Below are 25,277 nucleotides of genomic sequence, written 5' to 3'. Positions count from 1 at the left end.
TCACGGAAGTGCTTCCAGTGGCATGCCATGTGCTCCCACAAGGACTTGCCCGTTTCCGGCAGCTGTTTGGACGTGCTCATTCATGGCTGTGCCAGGGGGCTGAGGGAGGTGGTCTTGCCCACCCAGGAAGCAGAAACAAAGCTGCTGAGGAGAGACAGGAGCAAAAATCCAGGGAGCCCTTGGGTCAGGAGACCCTGGTCATGCTCATCCTAAATCCAATCTAGTTCTGTCCCAGCATGGGGACACTGTGTTCCTAAATCAGACTCTTTACAGGTGCCAGCTCCTTCTACTTCAACTGCAGAAGCTTTGCTCTTGCACAGCCCCCTTAAAATGCTCCTGAACAGAGAAAAACAGAGCTGAAACCACATTAAACACAGTCGGGTGGAGTCACCCTGCTGGACCACTGGCCTCAGGAGCTCCTTGACCACTGCCCAGGACAATGGGGAGGGAACACAAGTCCCTGAGCTGTTCAGCACCCAGCCCCAGTCTTTCCGTGATGCCAGGCCACATTGGTCACTGGGCAGGAAGGCCCAAAGGAGAATGTGGCTACAGAAACCCTGTTGTCATTTGGGTCTCTTTCTGCCTTTTTCAGAGGACAGGTCTCTGGACCTATGCCCATCAAATAGCCAGCTATTCCAGGATGTGGCAATGACGTGTCCCTGTCCATCAGGGCAGGTGGTGGGTCAGTGTGAGCCCACTCAATGACCATCAGAGCAAGACCAGCATTAGAAGGCTGAGGCCCGAGAGCTAGAGTGCCCAGAGGAGGAGGGGAAGAAGGAAAAGAGTGAAGAGAGAGAGACAGAGAGGGGCTTTCATATCTTTCCAGGACTGGAATCTCCACCTGGAGCACAGAATTGCCTCTGAGATGTTAAAGACCCTCAAGGTCTATAGCGTGTGGGAGTGCTCCTTGCAGGAGCCCGGGCTAGATCTCACCCCCTTGCCTGATCAGAGACCCTTGTGCAGTAAATGCCCTGTGCAGCCGTGCACAGCACCTGGTGGCACCCATGGCCCAGAAGGTGCAGCCTGGAGCCCACTGCCTCAGACATGTGCAGATCCCTTGTTGGATGATCCCTCCATGGGCAGCCCAGCCCTGTGGTGGTGTAGCAAGAGTTGAGCCCTCTCACCGTAGGAGCCAGCCGTGACCAGAGGCAGCAGAGCCCAGAGCCAGCTCTGCATTCGCCCCGCAGGATGGGCGGGGGAGCTGCAAAAGGAGAGGAATGGCTGACGTCTCCAAACTCTGGAAGGACCTGTGTCTCTAGTCCCGCCATACTTCTGTGAGAGAGAGCCCAGCAGCCTTCATGCTGCTTCCAGACAGTGGTTCTCTCTTTCTTTTTTATTTTTTTTTGTATTTTTCTGAAGTTGGAAATGGGGAGGCAGACTCCCGCATGCGATGCACCCAACCGGGATCCACCCGGCATGCCCACCAGGGGGCGATGCTCTGCCCATCTGGGGCCTCGCTCTGTTGCGACCAGAGCCACTCTAGCGCCTGGGGCAGAGGCCATAGAGCCATCCTCAGCGCCCGGGCCAACTTTGCTCCAATGGAGCCTTGGCTGTGGGAGGGGAAGAGAGAGACAGAGAGGAAGGAGAGGGGGAGGGGTGGAGAAGCAGGTGGGCGCTTCTCCTGTGTGCCCTGGCCGGGAATCAAACCCGGGACTCCTGCACGCCAGGCTGATGCTCTACCACTGAGCCAACTGGCCAGGGCCAATGGTTCTTGGACATCTTGGTCTTAGCCCTTTTCCACTGTGAATACTTTACAGAGGATCACAAAAAGCTTTGTGTTAGGTTACTTACCATATTAGAAATTTAAACAAATTTTTACAATCATAACTTAAAAATAACAATGACAAATCTGTTAAGGTAGCACAAGTTACATTTTAAATGGAAAATAAGTATATTATTATATTATCCAGAACCAAAAAAAAAAAAGTGTGAAAGAAATGGCATTGTTTTACATTTGGCACATCCTTCGTCTCTGAGAAGATGGGAGGCAGCTGGGTTGGTGACTGCTTTCCTGCAGCTTGTTGGTACAGCGCAGGATGTGATTGCTGAAAAGCCCTGAGCATCCATGTAGGGACGACGGAGGGGGAGCAAAGTCTCAGTGGTACTATGAAAGTGGTTTCCCCTAATGGAGCCCGGAAGCAGCTCTTGACTGGATTGAAATGACTTTTTAAAAAATCAAACCAAAGTCAACCTGCAGCAGTGACCTGACTCTGGCCAGGGCACAGTGCAGACTGTCCCTCTCTGGGTGTTAGTGACAATATCCACCACATGCTAGACACCATGCTGTGAGTGTTCACTAAGTGTACAAGCCACCCTGGGAGCTAGATGTCATAATTATCCCCGTTTATAGATGAAGAGACCAGCCCAGAGAGGTTAAGTAGCATGCCCAAGGTCACACAGCACCCACTCCCTTTACAGCATTCTGGGAGACCAAGGATTCCTGTGCATGAAAGGTGATTTCAGCAAAGAAAAATGCAACCTCTCGTCTCCAGTCCCTCATTAAAGCTACCCAGAGAAGACTGCACAGAGGCAGAGCACTTCTGCCGACAGCTCGTCTTTGTGAACCTTGGGGACAATGTGCGGTCAGTGTTCAGGTTTAAAGACACTAACAGTTAACTCGCTTGTCTGGGTCCTGCTGGCTTCTGGGAAGGACCGACCTGGAGCCGCAGCAGCAGCAGTCCATGGGCTTGGCCAAGGCGATCCCCCTCCACTGACAGCATTCCACACTCTGCCTGCAGCGGGAACAGTTGGTGTAAGATCTTGAATCAGGAATCTACTTGGACTCTAAAAAAGAATTGGTACAAAATTACAGTGAAGTGATTTAAAATGCCTCTGCTAGTTGCTGAATGTTGCTTCTTTAACCAGTGACGCAAGGTAAGGGACTCACAAAATCAAACGTTGCAGTGAGGACCTTGCCATCACGGTAATCTGCTCTGAGTCACGGGAGGGAGGCACCACATGCCCAGCTCTGTTTCTGCTACTTTGAGCTCTTCATGGCTGTCTGCAAAGCCAAGCCTTCTTCCCACAGGAGACATGCCCCCTCTTAGCACTGCTGTTTGCTAAACCCCATTCCCTGAGAGACACCCACCTGGACGCTGCCTCAGACTGGCTGGCATCTAGAATTCCACCCCCTCTATGCACTGCTGTGTGGCTTCAAAAAAGTCGCTCAACCTCTCTGTGTCTTAGTTTGCCCATCCAAAAATGAGGTATTCGTGCTCCCATTTCTTGTCTTGTGACGATTAAATGCATTCATACATAAAAGGTATTTGAGTAATAGTTGAACTGCAACTGCTATTTCTACTACTATTAATGATGTTCTACGTGAACCAATTAAAATGTAAGTTAGTTGCTCTGAACAGACTATAAGTTTAAGAAATTTCTCCTGCACTTTGTGGTATGCCAGCTGGTCCTAGTGTAGGGGTCTAAGACACACGTGCTTTCTTGATTGATTTAAGACCTTGGTGGGGTTTGTGGTTTGTTTTGTTTTTTGTTTTTACCTTAATCTGTGCCCTTGGCTCAGTGAGTGCTTGTGTTGGAATTTCATTTAAGACATTTTCTTTGTTTTAATAAGCTAGCTAAAGTAGCATTTCCCCAAGAAAGTCATTTTCAACATTAATTCTGCAGTAGTTAGGAGGTGTTATGTACGCCCTTTGCCCTACTCCTCCAAAACCCGTGGTCATTTACGTTGGGAGGGTGGCACTGCTGGTCTTCTGGGAGCTTCCACCACAGTGTGTCCGTGGCGCTTCCCAAACCTGACTACGGAGCCCTTCTCTCCCCTACGTGGAAGAGGGCTCTGTGGGATGTGCAGAGAGATCATGTGGGCGTTTGACCCCTGAGGCCCAGCAGTGGGAGTGGGGGCCCCTGGAAAAAGTGCTCTGTGCGAGTTGTGGGCACTGCCTCCACTGTCTATAGGTCGGGGCAGCTCACTGGCCTTGGCCTGCGTGCCATCTTTGTGTGCTCGGGCAGGCTGCCCAGAGCCTGTGTTAAGGAGGATGTCGAGGCTCGCCGGAGCCAGGATGGGGCGGGACTGGATAGAAAACACCCACTTATTCAAGTGAGGTTGACTGTTGATTCAGCGCGTGTGCCTCAGTGAGGCTTCCTTCCAGGTGATTCCTGCACAGGCGTGAGTTACAGACGTGTTGGGCGAAGGAGCACAGAGCCTTGGAAGATGCAGTTTGCAGACTAGGCCGTGAGGAGGTTCATGAGGCCTCCAGTATGTGCGGTTTCCCCTGCGGAAGTCGTGCTCACTGTAGACCCATCGAGCTGGTTCTGCGGGCTGGGCTGAGCCCCGGCACCTGCACAGGAGAGTTCGGATGGATGGATGCCTCCAGCTCGATTTTGTCCGGCTTCCTGCTTCCTCCAATGGAGTGCATGTGAATCAACACTTCTTTGTGGTGGGAGATGCTTTTCCTTGATGGCAATTTCAGTCAGGCGCCTTTTCATAGGGGGTCTTTTATTTTAAACTTTGTAAGGATTTGCCTTCTGAGATTAGGAAATCAGGGAGAACATTTGGTGAACTGGGTAAGTTAACAACGCTTTGCATATGATGTGAAATATTTATGCCTTAAATTCAATTAGAAATAACTCAGGATGTGCTGTGAATGAGCATTCAGCTGCCCAAATCAGTGCAGATCACAAACATCTCAAGTGGCTAGATCACAGAGCCCTCCGCAGGGACTATAAATAGCAGTGGAGACGCCGCTCCTGTCCCGACCATGAAAACTCAACAGCTGGTGGGTGAGACATCCATCCCACCCTGGCCTGCAGGCCTCCAAGAGGGGTTTAGTCGGAGCCAGTGGGCTCTCCTCTTGTTTCTTCCGCACACACGTTGTTCTTGGTTTGGAGATTCCTGGGGTGGGCTTGGTGAAACAGGAATGCTATCCAAGTGAGCTGGTGAAATAATCCCACTTGACTCTCCGCCCTGGAGTTCGAAAAAGACATCACTGTTGTAGTTTGATTGAAAATAAACAAAAGCCTTGGTATGGACTTTCAGCCCAATATAAATAAGAAAATAGCACATAATAGACTTCGTGGCCCAGGGTTTCTCACCAGCTGCTGGTCACTTTGTAGGAGCCGTTCTTAGATTCCTGTCTCCCTTTGAGCAAGGTCCAAGGTCACCAGCAAACAGCAGGGACCAGCCTTTGAACTGGAATTCAAGGCTCCTCTATGTGCACCGGGGGACTCCTTAACCTGGGACATTTACTATCTGGAGGTTGATTTCTAGGGTCCCACCAGTTCTACGCCTGCTCTAGCCCCTCGTCACTGCCGTGCTTTCTCTTCACCTCGCAGGGGCAGAGCAGAGGCTCACAGCCACCCTTTAAGTGGACAGGAATAGGTGAGATAGTGTTCACCTTCTTTACAGAATTGCCCTACAATAAATAAAGCAAATCCTCGAGTCAATTTGCAAGAGGAAGGAAGCTGGCTGCAGCAGTCTAATTGTGTCAGGACAAAAAGATCTAAAGATAAAAGTATAATGCCACCCCGGGACTCTAAGGTTGCTGCCCAAACCAGGCAGGATTCAGGAGGCAATTGTGTGAATACATTTCGGCAGCTGAGGTGTCTCCCTCTTTGTCCTCTTCTAGAGCTAAGCTGGGTCCAAGGCCAGATAAGACGTTGTGAGTCAGGGAGAGTTCCCACCGAAGGGGAAAGTGGGCGTGTGTCCCCTGCACAGACGGCCTCCCAGAGCTGGAGTTCCGAGGCCACTCAGCCCTGAGGCCCCATGCCTGGCCCCCGTCCTCGCCACCCTGTAGGAGACCAGAAGAGCAGCACTGTCCTCTCCCACCCTCTACCCCTCCAAATCAGGGCCCTTCTTAATCTCTCTCCTCAAAAGTGACTCTGTGATGGGATAATTGCCCGGGAGTCTCCATTTACGTCTGGGCTGAGACAGGAATGTTGGAAACGGGTTGTTATCTGTAAGGCATTGTGCTCTCACAGAGACGTTCTGTGAAGGAGCTGGGCCCTGGCTGACCCTTTGATTGAACTGGAGACCCCATTTCCTGTCCCAGACGTTTGACATTGGAGCAGCCAGGCGCGCACACCGTGAAGGCGGCGCTGGGGGGCTCAGGCTCGCCAGCATCACCCCCTAGCACCTCCGTTTCCTGCTGAACTAGTGGCTGCAGCATGACTGTTTTATAGAATCAAACACAGTGGACAAGGACCTTGAAAATCGCTGTCAGCACAAAGTGCAAAATTGCCCTGTGCTTGGGTGAGAATAATGCCACCGGAAGGATGAAAAATGACAACCTCCCACAGCCTGTTGCCACAGAGGCATCCATGACAAACTAAAACTCATGTACCTTAATCCCAGATAGAAAATGTTTTTAATTATGTTCAGCTTTCTGAGAAGCGGCCAGTGACCGCTGAAGATATAAAAGCTTTTTCAATAATCCATTTGTATGAACATACCTTTGTACAGTTTCCAGACTCTGTGCACAAGTAATTTTCAAACCTAACATGGGGCACTTGATCTAAGGTACAATGTTAGAATTAGTTCTGCCCCGGCGAGTTCCCGAGGGTTGGTTCCCAGTTTGGCTGCAGGGAAGCGCATTGCTGCAGTCAGCAGTCTGTGAGCTCTTCACCCCACGCGGCCTGCGACTGATCAGAAATTCTAGAGCCAGCCCATGTGCAAGCCAGAAAGAACTTTGCCGAATTAGTTGGATTCTAAATGATGCTCTAGGAAGTCATTCTTCCATTCTCCTCTTGCTACATTTGTTCAACACATGTTCTTTGAGCTCCTTACATGGGAGCTACTAAGCCAGGCCCTAGGGGTAGGATACTGTGGGTGGTGGGCATGGTGGGCACTCCATTGGTGCTGGTAGAATGCTGTGAGGCCCTTCCCAGGCTAGGAGCCTCTCTGAAGAGTGACAGCTCAGCTAGGAATTGAGTGAGATTAGACTGGCAAACAGAGATGGGAAAAGCATTACAGAGGGGGCAGTTTATGCAAAGGCCCTGAGGCTAGAGAGGCCTTGGCCCATTTTAAGAAAGTCTAAGAATGCAAGGGTGGCCATCACCCAGAAAGAAGGGTGAATGAGAAGGCCCCATGAGATGTCCCTCAGTGGAACCAAAATTATACTAACAATGGTCCAGCCACTGAGACTGTCACTGTCACAGAAATTACAGGGACGGTCTGTAATATCGGCTGTCTTTAGCACATGGGAAAGCCATCTGCCATTAGGATCAACTAGACAGAGAACAGACAGCCTGTGATGTCCCTTAAATGAGCCAAATGTGAGAGTTTGTTTGTAAGAGGAAGTGCTACTGTGAAGCCTCTGCCACTGAGAATCAAGTCTAAGAATCACTTAGAAATGTCCACCCCCAGTGGCCTTGACATTCGTAGTTTTCTTTCCCCGCGAGTTGGTGGCATCTGAAGTTGAGTCTTGGTGGGAGGTTTTAAGACCCAGGGCTGATGTCTCCAGGATCACGGCAAAGTCTGGCCCAGCATCTGTGCTTGTCACTGACGTTGGGTCCCCACTTAAAGGACTTGCCAGCTCACGGTGTCAGTGCTGTTTTCTGCTGCCCAAGAGACGGCTCCAGACTTCAGGGAGGCCCTTACTTCCCAGTGGTCTGTGTTTCAATGACATGCTTCTCCCAGGGTTGCAGAGGTTGCATTTGAGGAAAGTTAGCACTAGTTACCCAATATTTGATCATGCAATCACTCCTTCCTGTTGAGAGAAGAAAAAAGCCATGTAAAATCTAAATCTCCAGCTGCTGTGTGAATTGCACCTAACACCAATTCCAAACAGATGAGGTATACGCAGCCTTAAGTCACTTCACCTGGAATTAAAAATATATATTCCAAACTCTCCTGTAGCAGTTGTTCCCAACCCTGTTCTCCCACAAAAGAAAGCCGTTGCTGAAACTTCTAAGTGCACACCAGGAACTGGCTTCGGTGCTGTGCACGGGAGGCCCAGCCCTGTTCCTGACTTTTTAAGCTCAGTGAGCCTCTACTGTAGCTCCTTTCCTGACCCCCACATGCCACCGCTGCTCTGTTGAGCCCTAGCAGGCCCAGGAGCTCTAGACCTTGTCAATTCCTCCTCAACACAAGCACAGTCGAAGGGCCGGCCAGTTGTGGCGGTTGGCAGCTCCACAAATGACACAGCCAAGATCTTTGGGACCCGCCTCTGTGCCTAAGTGTGTCACCTGTTTACACTTGCTTGTTTGCAAGACCAGAAGAACAGGATTTAAGGCTGATCTGTGCAGATAGCACTTTGCTTCCTCCACTGAAAATTTCAGGGTAAATGATCTCCGTGCCCCATATTTCAAGGCTGTTTGTAGCCAGCATCTTCACCCGGGTCTACAAAGGATCACGATAAGCCGTGAGTCTCTTTAGAGAAAATGTGTTAATGTCAAGACTGCAAATTTTGCTATACAGCTGGGATTCGGTGACATAGACACTGGCTATAAATCACATGCTAGCTCACCTGGTATTGACTCAGAAACGCAAAAGACACCCGAGCATAGCTGACTTTTTGGGCCACCTGCCGACACCCCAGCATCACACCGGATGCAGTGAACTCACACCTTCCGTCATTCTCTAGGTTTTCCCCTCAAGTCTTGCAAAATCTTCTTGCTTCTGGTCGATGCCACCCGGGTGTGGCTGGAGGTGCTGCCAGTTTATTCCCAAACCCCTGATCCAGAACTTGCAGCCTGCAGTCTGCAAAGCCGTTTTTCCTGTCAGCGCCAGGCTCAGGGACTTGGCTCAGCACCCTCCTCAGTGTCATTGTTAGGCAGGTGGTGAGGCCCCGCGCATGTGTGTCTTTGGAGGCCAGGTTTCCTCTCTGAGCAAGTCTTTGCATAGGCAACAGGTAAAGGGCCCCAAGAGTTGCCTGGACCACTTCCAAAACATGGGTGGAGACTCGCAGAACAAAGCGTGTCTGTTTTTGGTGCTGCTTATTGACTACCAGTCGTAGGGCTCAGTCCTGCCTCTCCCAGCCCACCTTCTTTTGTGTCTCCCCTTCTGCCTGCACGTCCCTCTCCGCCCCCTCCCTCCTCCCTCCTCTCTCTCTGCCTTTCTCTGCGCCTCTGACACATACCGCATTTTAAATATTGATGAATCACCCAGCACACAGCTTTTTGTGCTCTGAGAAACAAAGGTTTCTGCGTATTGGAAACTGAAATTTTTTTCCAAGCACGTGACCGCCGGCCCCTTAGCCGTCTGCTGATGTGTGAGGCTGCACGGGGCTGACCCAGACTTGTAGCGCGTGGGGCAGTGTTTCCACCGAGTGACAGGTGTGTCCATCTGCTCTCCCCCCAGATGAAATCATGCACCAGGACATCACTCCGCTCTGCGCTGCCGACATCCAGGACCAGCTGAAGAAGCGCTTCGCCTACCTGTCTGGTGAGTGCCGGGGCCGGGGTGCGTGGAGGCAGATGTCTGTGTGGTGGGTGGTTGCCCCCCGCCCAGTTCTGGTTCTCCATGGCCTCAATGGTCCTATTCCACAGGGTGGGAACAGGGACAGTCCACTCAATGCACCCTGCTTTGGGTGTAACTGAGAGCCCAGGAGATGCTCTAGCAAGGCCTGGGAAGTGGGTGGCTCAGTGCTAGTTGGCAAGCAGCCATGGGAAAAGCTCGCTGGAGGATCACAGCCCCAAGCAGTGTTGGCTGCACTCTCCTGGAATCCAGAACTTGCCTGTAACAGGTAAACTACGCACAGGGTGGTGTGGTCAGTCGGCCTCCTTCTCACAGCATCCAGGCTGCCCTCACGGAGCAGCTCTGGCTTCTGCGGCTCCATCCTCGGGGAGAAGGCCCTGTAGTGTGGCTGATGAGGGCGAGGGGCTGGCACTGCCTGTCCTGGGGTGCTCTGTATCCCCGGCCCCTGTCTTGGTGCCGCCCTCCCCTCAGGCCCAGGGTCCTCCTGCGCCCTGTGAGACGTGCTGCCGTCCAGCCCAGCGGGCCGTGGCGCCCGACGCCAGCCGCTGGATGGAGCTGGGGCATCAAGGCTGCAGAGAGCATGGTGATTGCACTGGCAGCAGCTCATTCTTGGCACAGTGGTCACTCCTTCTGGACAAGTCCACCTGCCTTGGGCTAATTCAGAAAAAGCCACGCACACCTTTCTCGTGCTGTTGGGGGCTCCTGAGAACGGAGGCACTCAACCTCTGCCATCCTCCTGGCCCCTTCCTGCAGCTGTCCCTTTCCCCTTGGCCAGCGGGGATGGGGGGCTCCTTCATGAACTCCAGGAACCAGCCCTGCTCCCAAGAGCCCCCCCGGCCTCCCCAGGGCCAGGAGCTGACCCTCAGGCCAGCCCCACATGGTTTCACCCGACCTGCCCCCCAACACGTGAACCCGAGGGGTAGCTCTGGGGTGTGTGTGCCTCATGAGAACTGAAGATTATGAGCGGGAAAGTGCAACCTCTGAGATTTGTTGGCAATGAGACGGCTCATTGATTTTTATGGAGTAATCACCATGATGGGCGCTGACCTCGTGGAGGAAGGAGAGAAAGCGGGGTATCCTTAGGAGAAATAACCCCCCACCGTAGGATGAGTTGTGGCCAACAGCAGCGGACACTTAGGAAAGGAGCTGCAGTCTCTTTGCCAGCTCCTTCGTGTCTCCCCAACCTCTTCACTCCGCCTTCAAGACCCCAGATGGCTCACAGCCACATGCAGTAGTGACCCAAACTTGTGACACTTGACCTTCCTCCAGGCTGCAATCCCACTGCCCTCAGCATCGTTCGGTTACTCTTCAGTACCCGGGGAGGAGGCAGAGCCCCAGGCATTGTGAACTGTAGTTCACACTGTTAGGAGAGAAGCAGGACCCCAGGCGACCTTCTCTCTGGCACTCCGACGCTGTCCAGATGCCCAGGAAAGGGATTTGCAGACATCATTAGGGTCCCGAGTACGCTGATGGTAGGATCGAACTCGGTGGGCCCTACGTAATCAGCTGAGCCCTCAAAGGGACCAGCTCCTCCTGCAAGAGGGATTCCAAGTAGGAAGGATTGACGTGACAGAGATCCCCTGCCACCAGCCTTGCAGACAAAGGGGCCAGGTGGCCAGGAGTCTGAGAGTGACCCAGCCAACACCAGCAAGAACTGGGGGACCCCAGTCCTACACCAGAGGGAGTTGACTTCTGCAAACATCTGAGTGAGCCTGGAGCACCTGAGTGAGCCTGGAGCACCCGAGTGAGCCCGGAACACCCGAGTGAGCCCGGAGCACCCGAGTGAGCCCGGAGCACCCGAGTGAGTCGGGAACACCTGAGTGAGCCTGGAGCATCTGAGTGAGCCCGGAGCACCTGAGTGAGCCCGGAACACCTGAATGAGCCCGGAACACCTGAGTGAGCCCGGAGCACCTGAGTGAGCCTGGAGCACCCGAGTGAGCCGGGAGCACCTGAGTGAGCCTGGAGCACCTGAGTGAGCCTGGAGCACCTGAGTGAGCCTGGAACACCTGGAACATCTGAGTGAGCCTGGAGCACCTGAGTGAGCCTGGAACACCTGAGTGAGCCTGGAGCACCTGAGTGAGACTGGAGCACCTGGAACATCTGAATGAGCCTGGAGCACCTGAGTGAGCCTGGAGCACCCGAGTGAGCCTGGAACACCTGGAACATCTGAGTGAGCATGGAGCACCTGAGTGAGCCTGGAACACCTGGAACATCTGAGTGAGCCTGGAGCACCTGAGTGAGCCTGGAACACCTGAGTGAGCCTGGAGCACCTGAGTGAGACTGGAGCACCTGGAACATCTGAATGAGCCTGGAGCACCTGAGTGAGCCTGGAGCACCCGAGTGAGCCTGGAACACCTGGAACATCTGAGTGAGCCTGGAGCACCTGAGTGAGCCTGGAACACCTGGAACATCTGAGTGAGCCTGGGGCACCTGAGTGAGCCTGGAACACCTGGAACATCTGAGTGAGCCTGGAGCACCCGAGTGAGCCTGGAGCACCCAAGTGAGCCTGGAACACCTGGAACATCTGAGTGAGCCTGGAGCACCTGAGTGAGCCTGGAACACCTGGAACATCTGAGTGAGCCTGGAGCACCTGAGTGAGCCTGGAGCACCCGAGTGACCCTGGAGCACCCGAGTGAGCCCGGAACACCTGAGTGAGCCCGGAGCACCTGAGTGAGCCCAGAACACCTGAGTGAGCCTGGAACACCCAAGTGAGCCTGGAACACCCGAGTGAGCCTGGAGCACCTGAGTGAGCCTGGAGCACCTGAATGAGCCCGGAACACCTGAGTGAGCCTGGAGCACCTGAGTGAGCATGGAACACCTGAGTGAGCCTGGAGCACCTGAGTGAGCCTGGAACACCCGAGTGAGACTGGAGCACCTGGAACATCTGAGTGAGCCTGGAGCACCTGGAATATCTGAGTGAGCCTGGAGCACCTGGAACATCTGAGTGAGCCTGGAGCACCTGAGTGAGCCTGGAACACCTGGAACATCTGAGTGAGCCTGGAGCACCTGAGTGAGCCTGGAACACCTGAGTGAGCCTGGAGCACCCGAGTGAGACTGGAGCACCTGGAACATCTGAGTGAGCCTGGAGCACCCGAGTGAGCCTGGAACACCTGAGTGAGCCTGGAGCACCTGAGTGAGCCTGGAGCACCCGAGTGAGCCTGGAGCACCCGAGTGAGCCTGGAACACCTGAGTGAGCCCGGAACACCTGAATGAGCCCGGAACACCTGAGTGAGCCCGGAGCACCTGAATGAGCCTGGAGCACCTGAGTGAGCCTGGAACACCTGAGTGAGCCTGGAACACCTGAATGAGCCTGGAGCACCTGAGTGAGCCTGGAGCACCTGAGTGAGCCTGGAATGCCGCGGACCAGCGCAGCTTCCAAATAACGGTGCAGAATTAAGGAAACACACTTTGTCAGAACAAAACCGATGGGACCGGGAGGACTCCTCAAACTGCCTGGCAGCATCTGAGTGCCTCACAGCCCCAGTTCGCTTTATTATATGGACCTATGCAAATCAAGGACCCTGATACAAAGTTGCACATCAAAGGCTAAGACAGGAACTCTCCCAAGGCAAAAACAGGATACATTAGTGAAATTTACAAACATCTGAAACAAACAGAGTCAGAGGAAGGGTATGTATATTGCTTCCTGCAACCCAAGGAAGGAAGGGGAGTGGGTGCAAACACTCAGCATCAAAGCCAAATATGGAGATGGAGGGGGTAGAACTTAGCCCCCTGCCAAGCCTCGAATCTATAATGGCTTTTTGCCGTTAACAGTCCACAACATATCCCCCTTTTCTTTTTAATTTGTGCTGAGATTTGCACTCATCTGATTTTCTAATTTGGAGGCAGATGGAAAAAATACAAAACAAACACAAAATTAGTATAGCCAATGCTAACAGATACCCAAAACAAGTATACCAATACATCACAGTGATCAAAGCCTTTAAGCAAACTCTTTAAGCTTATAAGTAATCTTTAAGTAATAAGGATATATACTAAACAGAGATCTCTCTCGAAAAATCTCAAGACGGCCGTATGAGATTTCTATTCAGCAATACCCAAATCAGGCCCCCCTTTTGCCCTCTTTTCAAGCAATGGATCAGGAAAATAAAATGATCTAAAATATTTTAAAAATTAGATAATAATTGAGAAAGGGAAGAGAGTATAGTAAAATAAGTCTTATGTAATTGCTCTTGTAAAGTGAGTCTCTCATCTAGAATCATGGTGTCTCACCAGTCGTTCAGGGATCCACCGAGGAGCTTCAGCAGACCTAGGAAAAACACACACATATCCTCGGCCCCATAAGAGAACAGGGTCTGGCCCTTGCCAGATTCCTGTGAGTGGGTCCCTCCATCGCACTTCAGGGAAGGCTTTCCTTGCAGGGTTCCAGAGTCTCTCTGCTGCTGAATGACCCTGTACATCAGTATTCAAAATATTTAAAGTGAAAAGAGCATGACAAAGAAGATTTGCAGGAGTTTGAGGGTATAATTCCCCTTTTTAAATTTTTTCCAATTGGTTTTTAAGTGTTTGATGTGCACGCTCTACAATGCCTTGACCCTGGGGATTGTAAGGAATTCCCGTCCTTAGGTCAAGTCCAAAGGTCTGACAAAATGTAGTAAATGCTTTTCCTACATATGCAGGAGCGTTGTCAGTTTTAATCAGTTTAGGAAGTCCAATAATAGAAAATGCATACAAGCAATGAGCTATAACATGTTTAGCAGCCTCTCCTGTTCTGGCAGAGGCTACTATAAATCCAGAATAAGTATCTACTGTAACGTGGACAAAGGATTGTTTGCCAAATGAAGGTATATGAGTAACATCCATTTGCCAAAGTTGTCCCAGTAGGAGTCCTCGAGGGTTAATTCCAAACGAAGGGACAGATTGTAATATAGGGCACCTTGGACAAGATTTAACAATCTGCCGTGCTGCTTCCCGAGAAAGTTGAAACTGTTTACGCAGGGCTGCAGCGTTCTGGTGATGGATAGTATGAGACTGAATTGCTTGATCTGTCATGGTTGCTCCAATAATTTTCTTTTGGGTAGCTTGATCAACAAGGGCATTCCCTTGCGCTAAAGCTCCAGGGAGCATGGAGTGAGCTCGAATATGTCCTATAAAACACGGAGCTGTATGTTGACATACAAGTCTTTGAAGAAGGAGGAACTGCTGAAATAGTTCCTCATCAGCAGTTGTCCCTAAGACAGCAGTCTCTATAGTGGAAACAACCATAAGTAAATATCTGCTGTCTGTATATAAATTAAAGGAGGAGTATGGCAAATGCTGAAAAGCCATGATAATGGCATGTAATTCTACTCTTTGGGCTGATTTTAAGGTGACTGTTTCAGTATAAAGCTGTCCATTGATTATTAAGCCTGCTATTCCTGAGCTGGATCCGTCAGTAAAGATTGTAGGTGCTTCAGGAATGGGCTCATTAACAATTGTCTTAGGAAATATAAAGGTAGTAATTAATGAAAATTGAACTATTTTATCAGCTGGGTAGTGAGAATCAATTTGGCCTGTAAAATTTGCAAAAGCGATTTGCCATTTTGTGGAAGTTTCCCAGAGCCATTGTTGTTGATCCTTTGAAAAAGGAACAACAATAGTCTGTGGCTCAAAACCTATAAGCTGCAAGAGTCGCCTATGCCCCTTGATAATCAAGGAGGCAACAAGATCAAAATATGGAGATAAAACTTTCTTTGGAGTAACAGCTAAATGAATCCATTCAATAGGACCTGAAGCTTGCCACAATAGTCCTGTTGGAGTGTAACTTGAGGGACATATTAGTAGGGCAATTGATTCCTCAGGATTTATGCGTTTTAGTTGTGCTTGCTGCAAGGCCTTTTCTACAAGCTTTAAAGCTTGTTGTCCCGCAGGTGTAAGTAGCCGAGGAGAAGCTGGTTCAGCTGAGCCTCTAAGAATATCAAAAAGTGGCTTCAGTTCTCCAGTAGTTAATTTCAAGAAAGGTCTAAGCCAATTAATGTCTCCTAACAGTTTCTGGAAATCGTTTAAAGTTTGCAAATGATCTGTCCTGATTTCTATTTTCTGTGGGCGAATTTGTTGTCCCTCAATAATTTGTCCTAAATAAGAAAAAGGTAAAGATTGCTTTACCTTTTCAGGAGCTATATAAAGTCCTGATTTTTTCAGAGAATATTCTAGTTGTTGCAAAATGGTCAACACAGTGTCTTTATCTGGATGAGCAATAAGAATATCATCCATATAATGAATTATGTATGCCTTAGGGTGTTGCCTTCGTACTGGAGAGATGGCTTGAGCAACATATTTTTGGCACAAGGTAGGACTATTAGCCATACCTTGAGGCAAAACTCTCCACTGGTATCGCTCCATGGGAGCCTGAAAATTAAGTGAAGGAACACTGAATGCAAAATGCTTGCAATCATGAGGGCTTAAAGGAATAGTAAAAAAGCAATCCTTCAAATCAACAACTATAAGGTGATAGTTCCATGGAATGGCAGTAGGAGAAGGAAGTCCTAGCTGGAGAGGACCCATAATTTCCATAGTCTTATTTATTGCTCTCAAATCTTGTAATAGCCTCCAGTTTCCTGATTTCTTTTTAATGACAAATATAGGCATATTCCATGGACTATTAGATGGTTCAATGTGCCCAAGCTGTAGCTGTTCCTGTACCAATTGAGCAGCTGCCCTAAGTTTCTCCTGAGAAAGGGGCCATTGGTCTACCCATATAGGATTATCTGATTTCCAAGTAATTGGGTCTGCACAGTGCATTATTGGGGTAGCAGGAGCTACCAAGGCCCCTATGCAAAATTTTGATATCCTAATCCATGCCTTTTGGTATTGGGTGCCACTTCTATGGGGGTGAGAATTCCTCGCTGTTCTTTCCCTAGACCCTTAGTGGGCAAAAATCCCTGATCAAGCATTTGAGTGCTAACTAAACTATTAGGACTGACAAGCAATGCCCCCATATTTTTCAAAACATCTCTACCCCACAAATTAACTGGCAATCCAGGGAGCACATAAGGCTGAAAAAGTCCAGAATGACCTTCTTTATCTTCCCATTGTAAAAAACTAGAACTTTGTTGAGGGGATTTACTCTGCCCTATACCTTGTAATTCTGTGGCTGCTGCATGAGTGGGCCAGGAAGGAGGCCAATGTAGCTTTGCAATAACAGATACATCAGCCCCAGTATCTAAAAGCCCTTTAAATTTACGCCCTTGTATTGTTAGTTCCATTTCAGGGCGTTCCTGACCTATTTTTTGAATCCAATAGGCAGTATCAGTGGAGCCAAATCTTTGATTCTCTCGGGGTCCCTTTAGCAGGGTTTGGCCTTGTCTTAAAAGAGGTAAAAGGATTAATTGAGCAATTTTCATATCAGGGGAGATAGTGACTATATTCCTCAAAGTGTGAGCCATTACTTTAATTTCCCCTGTATAATCAGAGTCTATCACTCCAGGAAGAACAAAGAATTCCCTCATAGTTAAACTACTTTTGCCTAACAAGATTCCTACTGTGTTACTGGGAAGTGGCCCAAAAATTCCAGTGGGTATGGCTTGAGGTCCCATCTCTGGAGTCAATACGAATTGGGAGGTGGGACTGAGGTCCAGTCCTGTACTGCCTGTTGTTGCCTGGGATAGTTGGGCAATGTTTGGCCTGCTGGAATCTGAATTTGCTGAGGAAACACTGACATTGCCCCTATTGTTTGATGGGGCCGGGGAGGGCCCCATTGTCCGTTTCCCTGCCCTGCGGTAGTACATTTAGGCCTCCCCTTATTTTTCCAATGTTTCCCATGTCTACAAAGTGGGCAGAGGTCCGGAGCCTTAAGGGCTGGTTGTCCTTGAGGGAGAGGCCGAGACCAATATCCAGGGAAAGCAGGGCAGTTTTTAGCAAAATGCCCCGAACCCCCACATTGAAAACAGTTTCCACGGGCAAAAGTACTTCCCTGACCTTCCTTCCTTCGCTTGTTCTGTCCTTTATCAAAGTTTTGTCCTGGAAATCTTGCCTTATTACCTGTGGTAAAGGCAAGACCTTGCATGTATGAAGGCCCAACATCGGTGCATATTCTAATATAATCCTCTATATCTCCCTTCTTGCGGTGAGGCCGAAGTGCAGCCTGACAAGCAGAATTAGCATTTTCATAGGCTAGCTGTTTTATTAAAACCTTTCCCACATTTTTATCCCCTACTATTCTTTCAACTGCTTGAATTAGCCATGAGACAAAGTCTTGAAATCGCTCGTCTGCACCCTGCCTAATTTTACCAAATTCTTCTGGTTTGGTCCCTGGAATAGGCAGGCATTTCCATGCCTGTGTGGCTAGCTGATTAATTATATCATAAATAGCTGGTCGATACTCTAATTGAGTTGCCGTATGGGCATACTGTCCTTCTCCAGTTAACATATCTACAGTAACAGCAACCTCCTCTTGCTGATTTTTCTCATCCAGCTCTATAGCCTTTTCATGAAAGTTTGACTTCCACAACAAATAATCACCCCCAGAGAGACAAGCACGAGCAATCGCCTTCCAGTCATTTGGGGGAAGAGCCTTTGCACTAATGGTATCTAATAAACCAAGTGTAAAAGGAGCAGTAGGCCCATACTGAGCACAAGCAAGTTTAAGCTCTTTCAGAGTTTTAAAAGGTACAGGTTCATGTTCTCGCACTAGTCTCCCTGTATCATCCTGTCTTTCCACAATAGGAAAACAGGCAAAGCCATCTATTGTTTCCCCTATATTTCGAGCCTGGTCTATAGATTGTTGGAGAGGAGATTTCCCAGATTTTGAGCTATAGACTATGGAATCAGCCCGATAAGGGAACGGAGGAGCAGAGGGTTGAATGTAGGAAGGAGCTGAGGGTAGCGGAGGCCCCGCGGCTAAGTCAGCCATAGCCACGGATTTTTCATCCCCCTTGTCATCCTCAGACTCCAAGTTATCCTCATATTCACATCCCTCTGTTTCCGGCTTACCCTGATACTCTTCAGACAATGATTTGTCTTCATACAGAAACATTCCTACATAAAGGTCCCTTACTTTTGACCCTATCTGTCCCATATTCTTTTACTCCCAACTACACTTTCCCCAAAAACTTTCTTTACTCACTGTGCGCACTTCACTTTGGGGAGTTCCGTCACCTTCCTTCAGTTTTAGTTTCCTCGTACTCAAGTCGTCTGTTCGGGTGCCACTTGCCGCGGACCAGCGCAGCTTCCAAATAACGGTGCGGAATTAAGGAAACACACTTTGTGAGAACAAAACCGATGGGACCGGGAGGACTCCTCAAACTGCCTGGCAGCATCTGAGTGCCTCACAGCCCCAGTTCGCTTTATTATATGGACCTATGCAAATCAAGGACCCTGATACAAAGTTGCACATCAAAGGCTAAGACAGGAACTCTCCCAAGGCAAAAACAGGATACATTAGTGAAATTTACAAACATCTGAAACAAACAGAGTCAGAGGAAGGGTATGTATATTGCTTCCTGCAACCCAAGGAAGGAAGGGGAGTGGGTGCAAACACTCAGCATCAAAGCCAAATATGGAGATGGAGGGGGTAGAACTTAGCCCCCTGCCAAGCCTCGAATCTATAATGGCTTTTTGCCATTAACGGTCCACAACACTGGAACACCTGAGTGAGCCTGGAGCACCTGAATGAGCCCGGCCTCGGGTGAGACCACAAGCCCGGCTATCACCTGGATTTCAGCCTGTGAGAACCTGCAGACGCAAGCCACAACTCTGAGCCGTACAGCTGTGGGCTGTTGGTTTACAGGGCTGGAATTTGTTAGAACACGAACAAACACCTTGAGCTTCAATGTCTACAACACACACCTAGACTATCCAGGGTTTTCATCAAATCTCACGGAAACTCTCAAGCAAAACCCAGGGGGAGTTCTTCTCTCCATCCCACCCCCATCCATCAGGAATCCAGGATAAGATCTCTGGTTGCCTCCACTTGGGGAGCTGGCTGGACCACTGGGGGCTTCACTCACATGCAGTACCTTGGTCCCTTTCAGGTGGGCTGCCCTTGCCTCCCTGGAAGTGCCTGCGCTTCCTTGCCGCGTGGTAGATGAGGGGCTGGCTGTTGGATGCTTACGTGATAGCTGGTTTCCAGAAGGGAGCTTCGAGTGGGGTGGGTGGACCCTGCAGTGTCTTGTGGCCCAGCCTTGGGAGCAATGCCCATCACTTCTGCCACACCTGATGGGCCAGAAAGGGTCTCCGGGCTGACTCAGGTTCAGTGGAAGAGAAATGGACCCCATCCCCGGAGGGAGCAGGGGCAGAGAGTGGCATCTGTTTCCAGCCCAAGACAGGCTTGCAGGCAGACCGGAGCCAGGACCTATGCGAGTCCTGTCTCCTCTCACCTGCCCTCTATGTTGCTTCTCCCAGTTGTTTGTGGGACAGTTCAAACCAAATTTGTCCTAGACAAAACTGACAGCCTTCCTCTCTCAGGTCATCCCTTCCCAACTGGCCCATTGGATTAGAGCTGTGCTCACCTTCCCGGATCCCAAAGGCACACACCTGTCGTTTCTGATTCCTTGTGTGCCGTCTATGCTTTCCCCGTGAAACATCAGAGGTGTCTCTGCCCTCAGAAAAGTCCCCTCTGGTTCTACCTGTACCCTCCATTCACCTTAAAATGCTAAAGGGGTGACTTCCTGGAGAGTAGAATTGTCTAACAAGTGGAATAGCAGAGAAACGACCAAATGCCCACACCCAGGGCGTCAGGGGAGTCATTAGGACACAGCCTGAATGGAATGTTATGCAGTATTTTAAATAATGGTCACATCATCTGTACAGCACAGAAAACTGTAGTTCACAGTGTTTGGAAAGAAGCAGGACACCAGCTTTATATTCAACACAGTCTTGATTATGTAGAAAATTGTGCTGAAAAGGTTTGGAAAGAAATGTGCCCAATGCATTGGTGGCTGCCCCATAGAGTCAAAATCCTAGGACAAATGACTGTTTCATTCATTTCACTTTTTTGTACATTCCAAATATTTCATTCAACGTGCATGCATTTATTTGATAATAAAAATGTGACATTGAAGAACATGCTCTCTTGTCTGACCTGTGGTGGCACAGTGGATAAAGCATTGACTTGGAACACTGAGGTCGCTGGTTTGAATCCTGGGCTTGCCTGGTCAAGGCACAGATGGAAATGAATGCTTCCTGCTACTCCTCCCTTCTCTCTTGCTCTCTAAAATTGAATAAATAATAAATAATCTTTAAAAAATAAATAGGCCCTGGCCGGTTGGCTCAGCGGTAGAGCGTCGGCCTGGCGTGCGGGGGACCCGGGTTCAATTCCTGGCCAGGGCACACAGGAGAAGCGCCCATCTGCTTCTCCACCCCCCCCTCTTCCTCTCTGTCTCTCTCTTCCCCTCCTGCAGCCGAGGCTCCATTGGAGCAAAGATGGCCCGGGCGCTGGGGATGGCTCCTTGGCCTCTGCCCCAGGCTCTAGAGTGGCTCTGGTGGCGGCAGAGCGACGCCCCGGAGGGGCAGAGCATCGCCCCCTGGTGGGTAGAACGTCGCCCCTGGTGGGCGTGCCGGGTGGATCCCGGTCGGGCGCATGTGGGAGTCTGTCTGACTGTCTCTCCCCATTTCCAGCTTCAGAAAAATACAAAAAAAAATAAAATAAAATAAATAAATAAATAAATAAATAAATAAAATAAAATTCTAGGGAAAAAAAGAACCCAATCTCAATTTTAAGTGAAATATTCAGTGCCCATGAAAAATCAGCTGCGTTCTGCCGGTGACGTCCACCGGTGCCCGCCAAGCTAAGTGCCGCCTCTGCTCTCTCCCCAGGCGGGCGGGGTCAGGACGGCAGCCCCGTCATCACCTTCCCGGACTATCCGTCCTTCAGCGACGTGCCGGACAAGGAGTTCCAGAATGTCATGACCTATCTCACCAGCATCCCCAGGTATGTGTCACTGGATCCCCTTGGCTTTGCAAAGGGCCTTTGGCAGATAAGGAGACAGTGGCTGAGGGGGGTCAGGTGGCGGAGCCATGAAAGGTGCTGGTCAGAACCCAGCTGCTCCAGCTCCAGAGGTGACATCCTCCCCCTCACGTGTGGGAGGTGTCCGGCTGAGCCTGGGGACATGTCCTCTCTCAGAGTCAGTGTCCAGTCCTGCGTTAAATGAGCAAGACAATGCTGGGGAAGGGTCTTCCCCCGAGAGGGAGGCCACACTGCAGGGGTGGCCGTGGGACCCCCCGGGGCCGGGCCTGGCCCTCAGTGGTGAAGTCACCGCCCCCTCTGACACAGGAGCTTCTGCTTCTGTTTAGGATGCAGTGGACATCATGCTGCATGAGGACAGGGACACCCTGCACATGGTGTTTTCTTCTCCTGTTGCTTAGCGACCATAAGCAGGAGACGTAAGTGTAGGGAGACTTCTCACCGGCTCTGCTTACGCTGAGAGGAAGGAGGCTCGGCGCCGCAGGCCTGGGGAATGCTCTCCTTCCGTCCTCGCCATCTGTAGGGACCAGTTTCAGCTTTCTGGGTAACTTGGAGCTCCATGAAGCAGTCTAATCTAGAAAACAGACGAAAACAGCAAGTTTGATCAACTGATACGTGACAAACACCACCAATCAGTAACGACTGACCACCACCAGTCAGGGCTGGGGAGCTGAGGGATGCAGAGATTATTCTAGCAAGCTGGCTGGTGGTGGAGGAAAGGAGGCTGCCTACAACTTGGGGTGGCTCTGGACAGACGTGGATGTTGAGTGTCCCTTGATGGGAAAATCGTGGGCAACGCGCTCCCTGGCTCAGCGGTGTGGGGTCTGCAATCACCGGCTCTGTTGTTCTTGCTTCATGAGTACCCACCTCAGCATGCCAGGCGCCAGGTGGCAGGAGGGATGGCTGGCACCCTGGGAGCTAAGCAGCCTTCCTAAAGGGCCCCCCCTGGCCAGCCGTTCCCCTTCAAGGGGCTGAGGAACGTGCATCAAGGTGGGAACCACCATTCTACAAAGTGTCTCCTTCTGTTTTCTCCCTTGACCCCAAAACTACAGAGACAGATGGACAGTTGTCATTCCTACTCTATAGACGAGGCCCCTGGACCTCAGGGGATGATGTCACTAAAGTAAGATCACACATCTAGAAAGTGCCCAGAAGATTCAGACTCCCTGTGTGGTGTGATGTAGAGGGGTGTTCTTGGGGTGGGGACCCAGGACAATGCTCCAGCACTCTGTACCCAGCAGTAGGGTGCTTAAATGCTGTGTGACCCCCTGGCAGTGGGACATGCTGGGACAAACCAGCAAGAAGAAGGGGACAGCAATTTGAATGTAAAACAGGGGTTCCCAAACTATGTCCCATGGGCCTCATGCGGCCCCCTGAGGCGATTTATCCGGCCTATTCGCACTTCCAGAAGGGGCACCTCTTTCATTGGTGGTCAGTGAAAACGCAGTAAAGCGTGGCGTTGCTCACATACAGCACTACTTCCCGTGACGCATGTGTCACGGCTCCGGAAGCACGTCATATCACTTGTTAAGGCTAGCAGTGACAAATATGGAACCGGACATTGACCATTTCATTAGCCAAAAGCAGACCCATAGTTCTCATTGAAATACTGGCCAGTTTGTTGATTTAAATTTACTTGTTCTTTATTTTAAATATTGTATTTGTTTCTGTTTTGTTTTTTTACTTTAAAATAAGATATGTGCAGTGTGCATAGGGATTTGTTCATAGTTTTTTTTATAGTCTGGCCCTCCAACGGTCTGAGGGACAGTGAACTGGCCCCCTGTTTAAAAAGTTTGGAGACTCCTGATGTAAAATGATGAACTCAGCTGTAGTTTTAGGGAAGAACAAGTTCAAATACTTTAAAAAGAAAACGGGGATGCTGTGGTTGGCAGTCTGGCTGGTCTTCCGGGTGGTGGGCTTCTGCACCAGCTCCTGGAACGTCCCCAACAGGGACCGTGTCCCAGGGGTGAAGAGTAGTTCTGCGTCCAAGAGAGGCCGCGGCCCTCATCCCTCCCTCCCCTGACGGCCCCTAAGCCCCAGGCCTCTCCCTAAAGCCCAAGCGGCAGCAGGAGCTCAGTACAATCTAATGAACACTGAATGCTAAGTATATGAAGTCACTTCTCAGATGTCAGAGCTATTCTTGGACCTTCTACCTTTGAGCTATAAAGCTGAGGCAGCGCCTCCCCTTTATTGAACCTCCTTCTGCTCATTTCCATTTTAGAAAACCTTATGGAGTTGTTCAATTACCCGCTTAACTTTGGCTGAACTGTAACTGGATAGAACCTGTGGAATTCAGAGGCTGAGAGAGCTCAGCACGTGCATGCCCGTCAAGACCTTTGTTGATAGACTGGATGGAGAAACTTCCAGGGCCTTCTCATTGCCCAGCTAGCTCATTTTCTCTCTGTCTTGTGCTTCTCCTGCCCCCAGTTAAGAATCTAAAAGTTCTATAGATGAAAATCCACCACAAGCCATCTCTGTAGTTATGAGCACAGTTCCCAAACCCTGGCTGAGGCAGTGGCTGGCCCAGGACTCAGTGCCACTGAGGGTGGCTTTGCTGCAGTAATCGCTCAGCACCTGGCTCAACAGCAGGTAGAGGGTCCACAGGGGTGCTCTATGTGGTCTCCCACTGCCCACCAAGATGGGCTCGGTGGAGTGAATCCTTCCTTGACTGTGGATGGAAACTCGAGTTTTCTGATCACTCTAAGCTTTTAAAAGGTCAAAGCGTTATTTTATATCTGGAAATGTCAACACCCAACATTCTGAGCCTTCTATAGAGGTGTACCTCCTCTTCCTCAGGTCACAGGCAGGCAGGACGCTGGAAGGGGGCAGCCAGATTTCTGACATCCTCTTAGGACATGCCAGGCTGGTCCCATCTTCTCCCCCCAAGAGTCACTACCCTTGCTGGTCTTGCTGGTCTTGCTGGTCCTCAGCCCTTCTGGCCTCAGGGCCTTTGCACTTGCTTTCTCTCTGCTGGGTCTCAAAAGATGCTCCTTCTCATACTCTAAGGCACCTCGCCAGGGAGGTCCTCCATCACGCCCATTGTCTGTTCACCCCACACCTCTCACCTGTCAGGATTATTGCCTTCAAGGGGCTCATCAGAGGAGGTCCTCCATCACGCCCATTGTCTGTTCACCCCACACCTCTCACCTGTCGGGATCATTGCCTTCAAGGGGCTCATCAGGGAGGTCCTCCATCACGCCCATTGTCTGTTCACTCCACACCTCTCACCTGTCGGGATCATTGCCTTCAAGGGGCTCATCAGGGAGGTCCTCCATCACGCCCATTGTCTGTTTCACCCCACACCTCTCACCTGTCGGGATCATTGCCTTCAAGGGGCTCATCAGGGAGGTCCTCCATCACGCCCATTGTCTGTTCACCCCACACCCCTCACCTGTCGGGATCATTGCCTTCAAGGGGCTCATCAGAGGAGGTCCTCCATCACGCCCATTGTCTGTTCACCCCACACCTCTCACCTGTCGGGATCATTGCCTTCAAGGGGCTCATCAGAGGAGGTCCTCCATTACGCCCATCATCTGTTCACCCCACACCTCTCACCTGTCGGGATCATTGCCTTCAAGGGGCTCATCAGGGAGGTCCTCCATCACGCCCATTGTCTGTTCACCCCACACCTCTCACCTGTCGGGATCATTGCCTTCAAGGGGCTCATCAGAGGAGGTCCTCCATCACGCCCATTGTCTGTTCACCCCACACCTCTCACCTGTCGGGATCATTGCCTTCAAGGGGCTCATCAGAGGAGGTCCTCCATCACGCCCATTGTCTGTTCACCCCACACCTCTCACCTGTCGGGATCATTGCCTTCAAGGGGCTCATCAGAGGAGGTCCTCCATCACGCCCATTGTCTGTTCACCCCACACCTCTCACCTGTCGGGATCATTGCCTTCAAGGGGCTCATCAGAGGAGGTCCTCCATCACGCCCATTGTCTGTTCACCCCACACCTCTCACCTGTCGGGATCATTGCCTTCAAGGGGCTCATCAGAAATGGT

At 50.6% G+C, this 25,277-nt stretch overlaps 1 protein-coding gene across 16 annotated transcripts in view; it reads left to right on the top strand.

The window, feature by feature from the left end:
• MCF2L (MCF.2 cell line derived transforming sequence like) overlaps positions 1-25,277 on the top strand; it is a 198,872-nt gene that overhangs the window by 111,913 nt on the left and 61,682 nt on the right. For all 16 annotated transcript variants that reach the window (XM_066237338.1, XM_066237337.1, XM_066237335.1 and 13 more), the window contains 2 exons: positions 9,254-9,337; positions 21,125-21,239. In XM_066237338.1, the coding sequence (XP_066093435.1) occupies positions 9,254-9,337; positions 21,125-21,239 (199 nt within the window). The remainder of the gene's footprint in view (positions 1-9,253; positions 9,338-21,124; positions 21,240-25,277) is intronic.

The sequence above is a fragment of the Saccopteryx bilineata genome, chromosome 6, assembly GCF_036850765.1.
Source record: "Saccopteryx bilineata isolate mSacBil1 chromosome 6, mSacBil1_pri_phased_curated, whole genome shotgun sequence".
Classification (NCBI taxonomy): domain Eukaryota; kingdom Metazoa; phylum Chordata; class Mammalia; order Chiroptera; family Emballonuridae; genus Saccopteryx; species Saccopteryx bilineata.
This window is presented reverse-complemented; position numbering and strand designations above follow the sequence as displayed.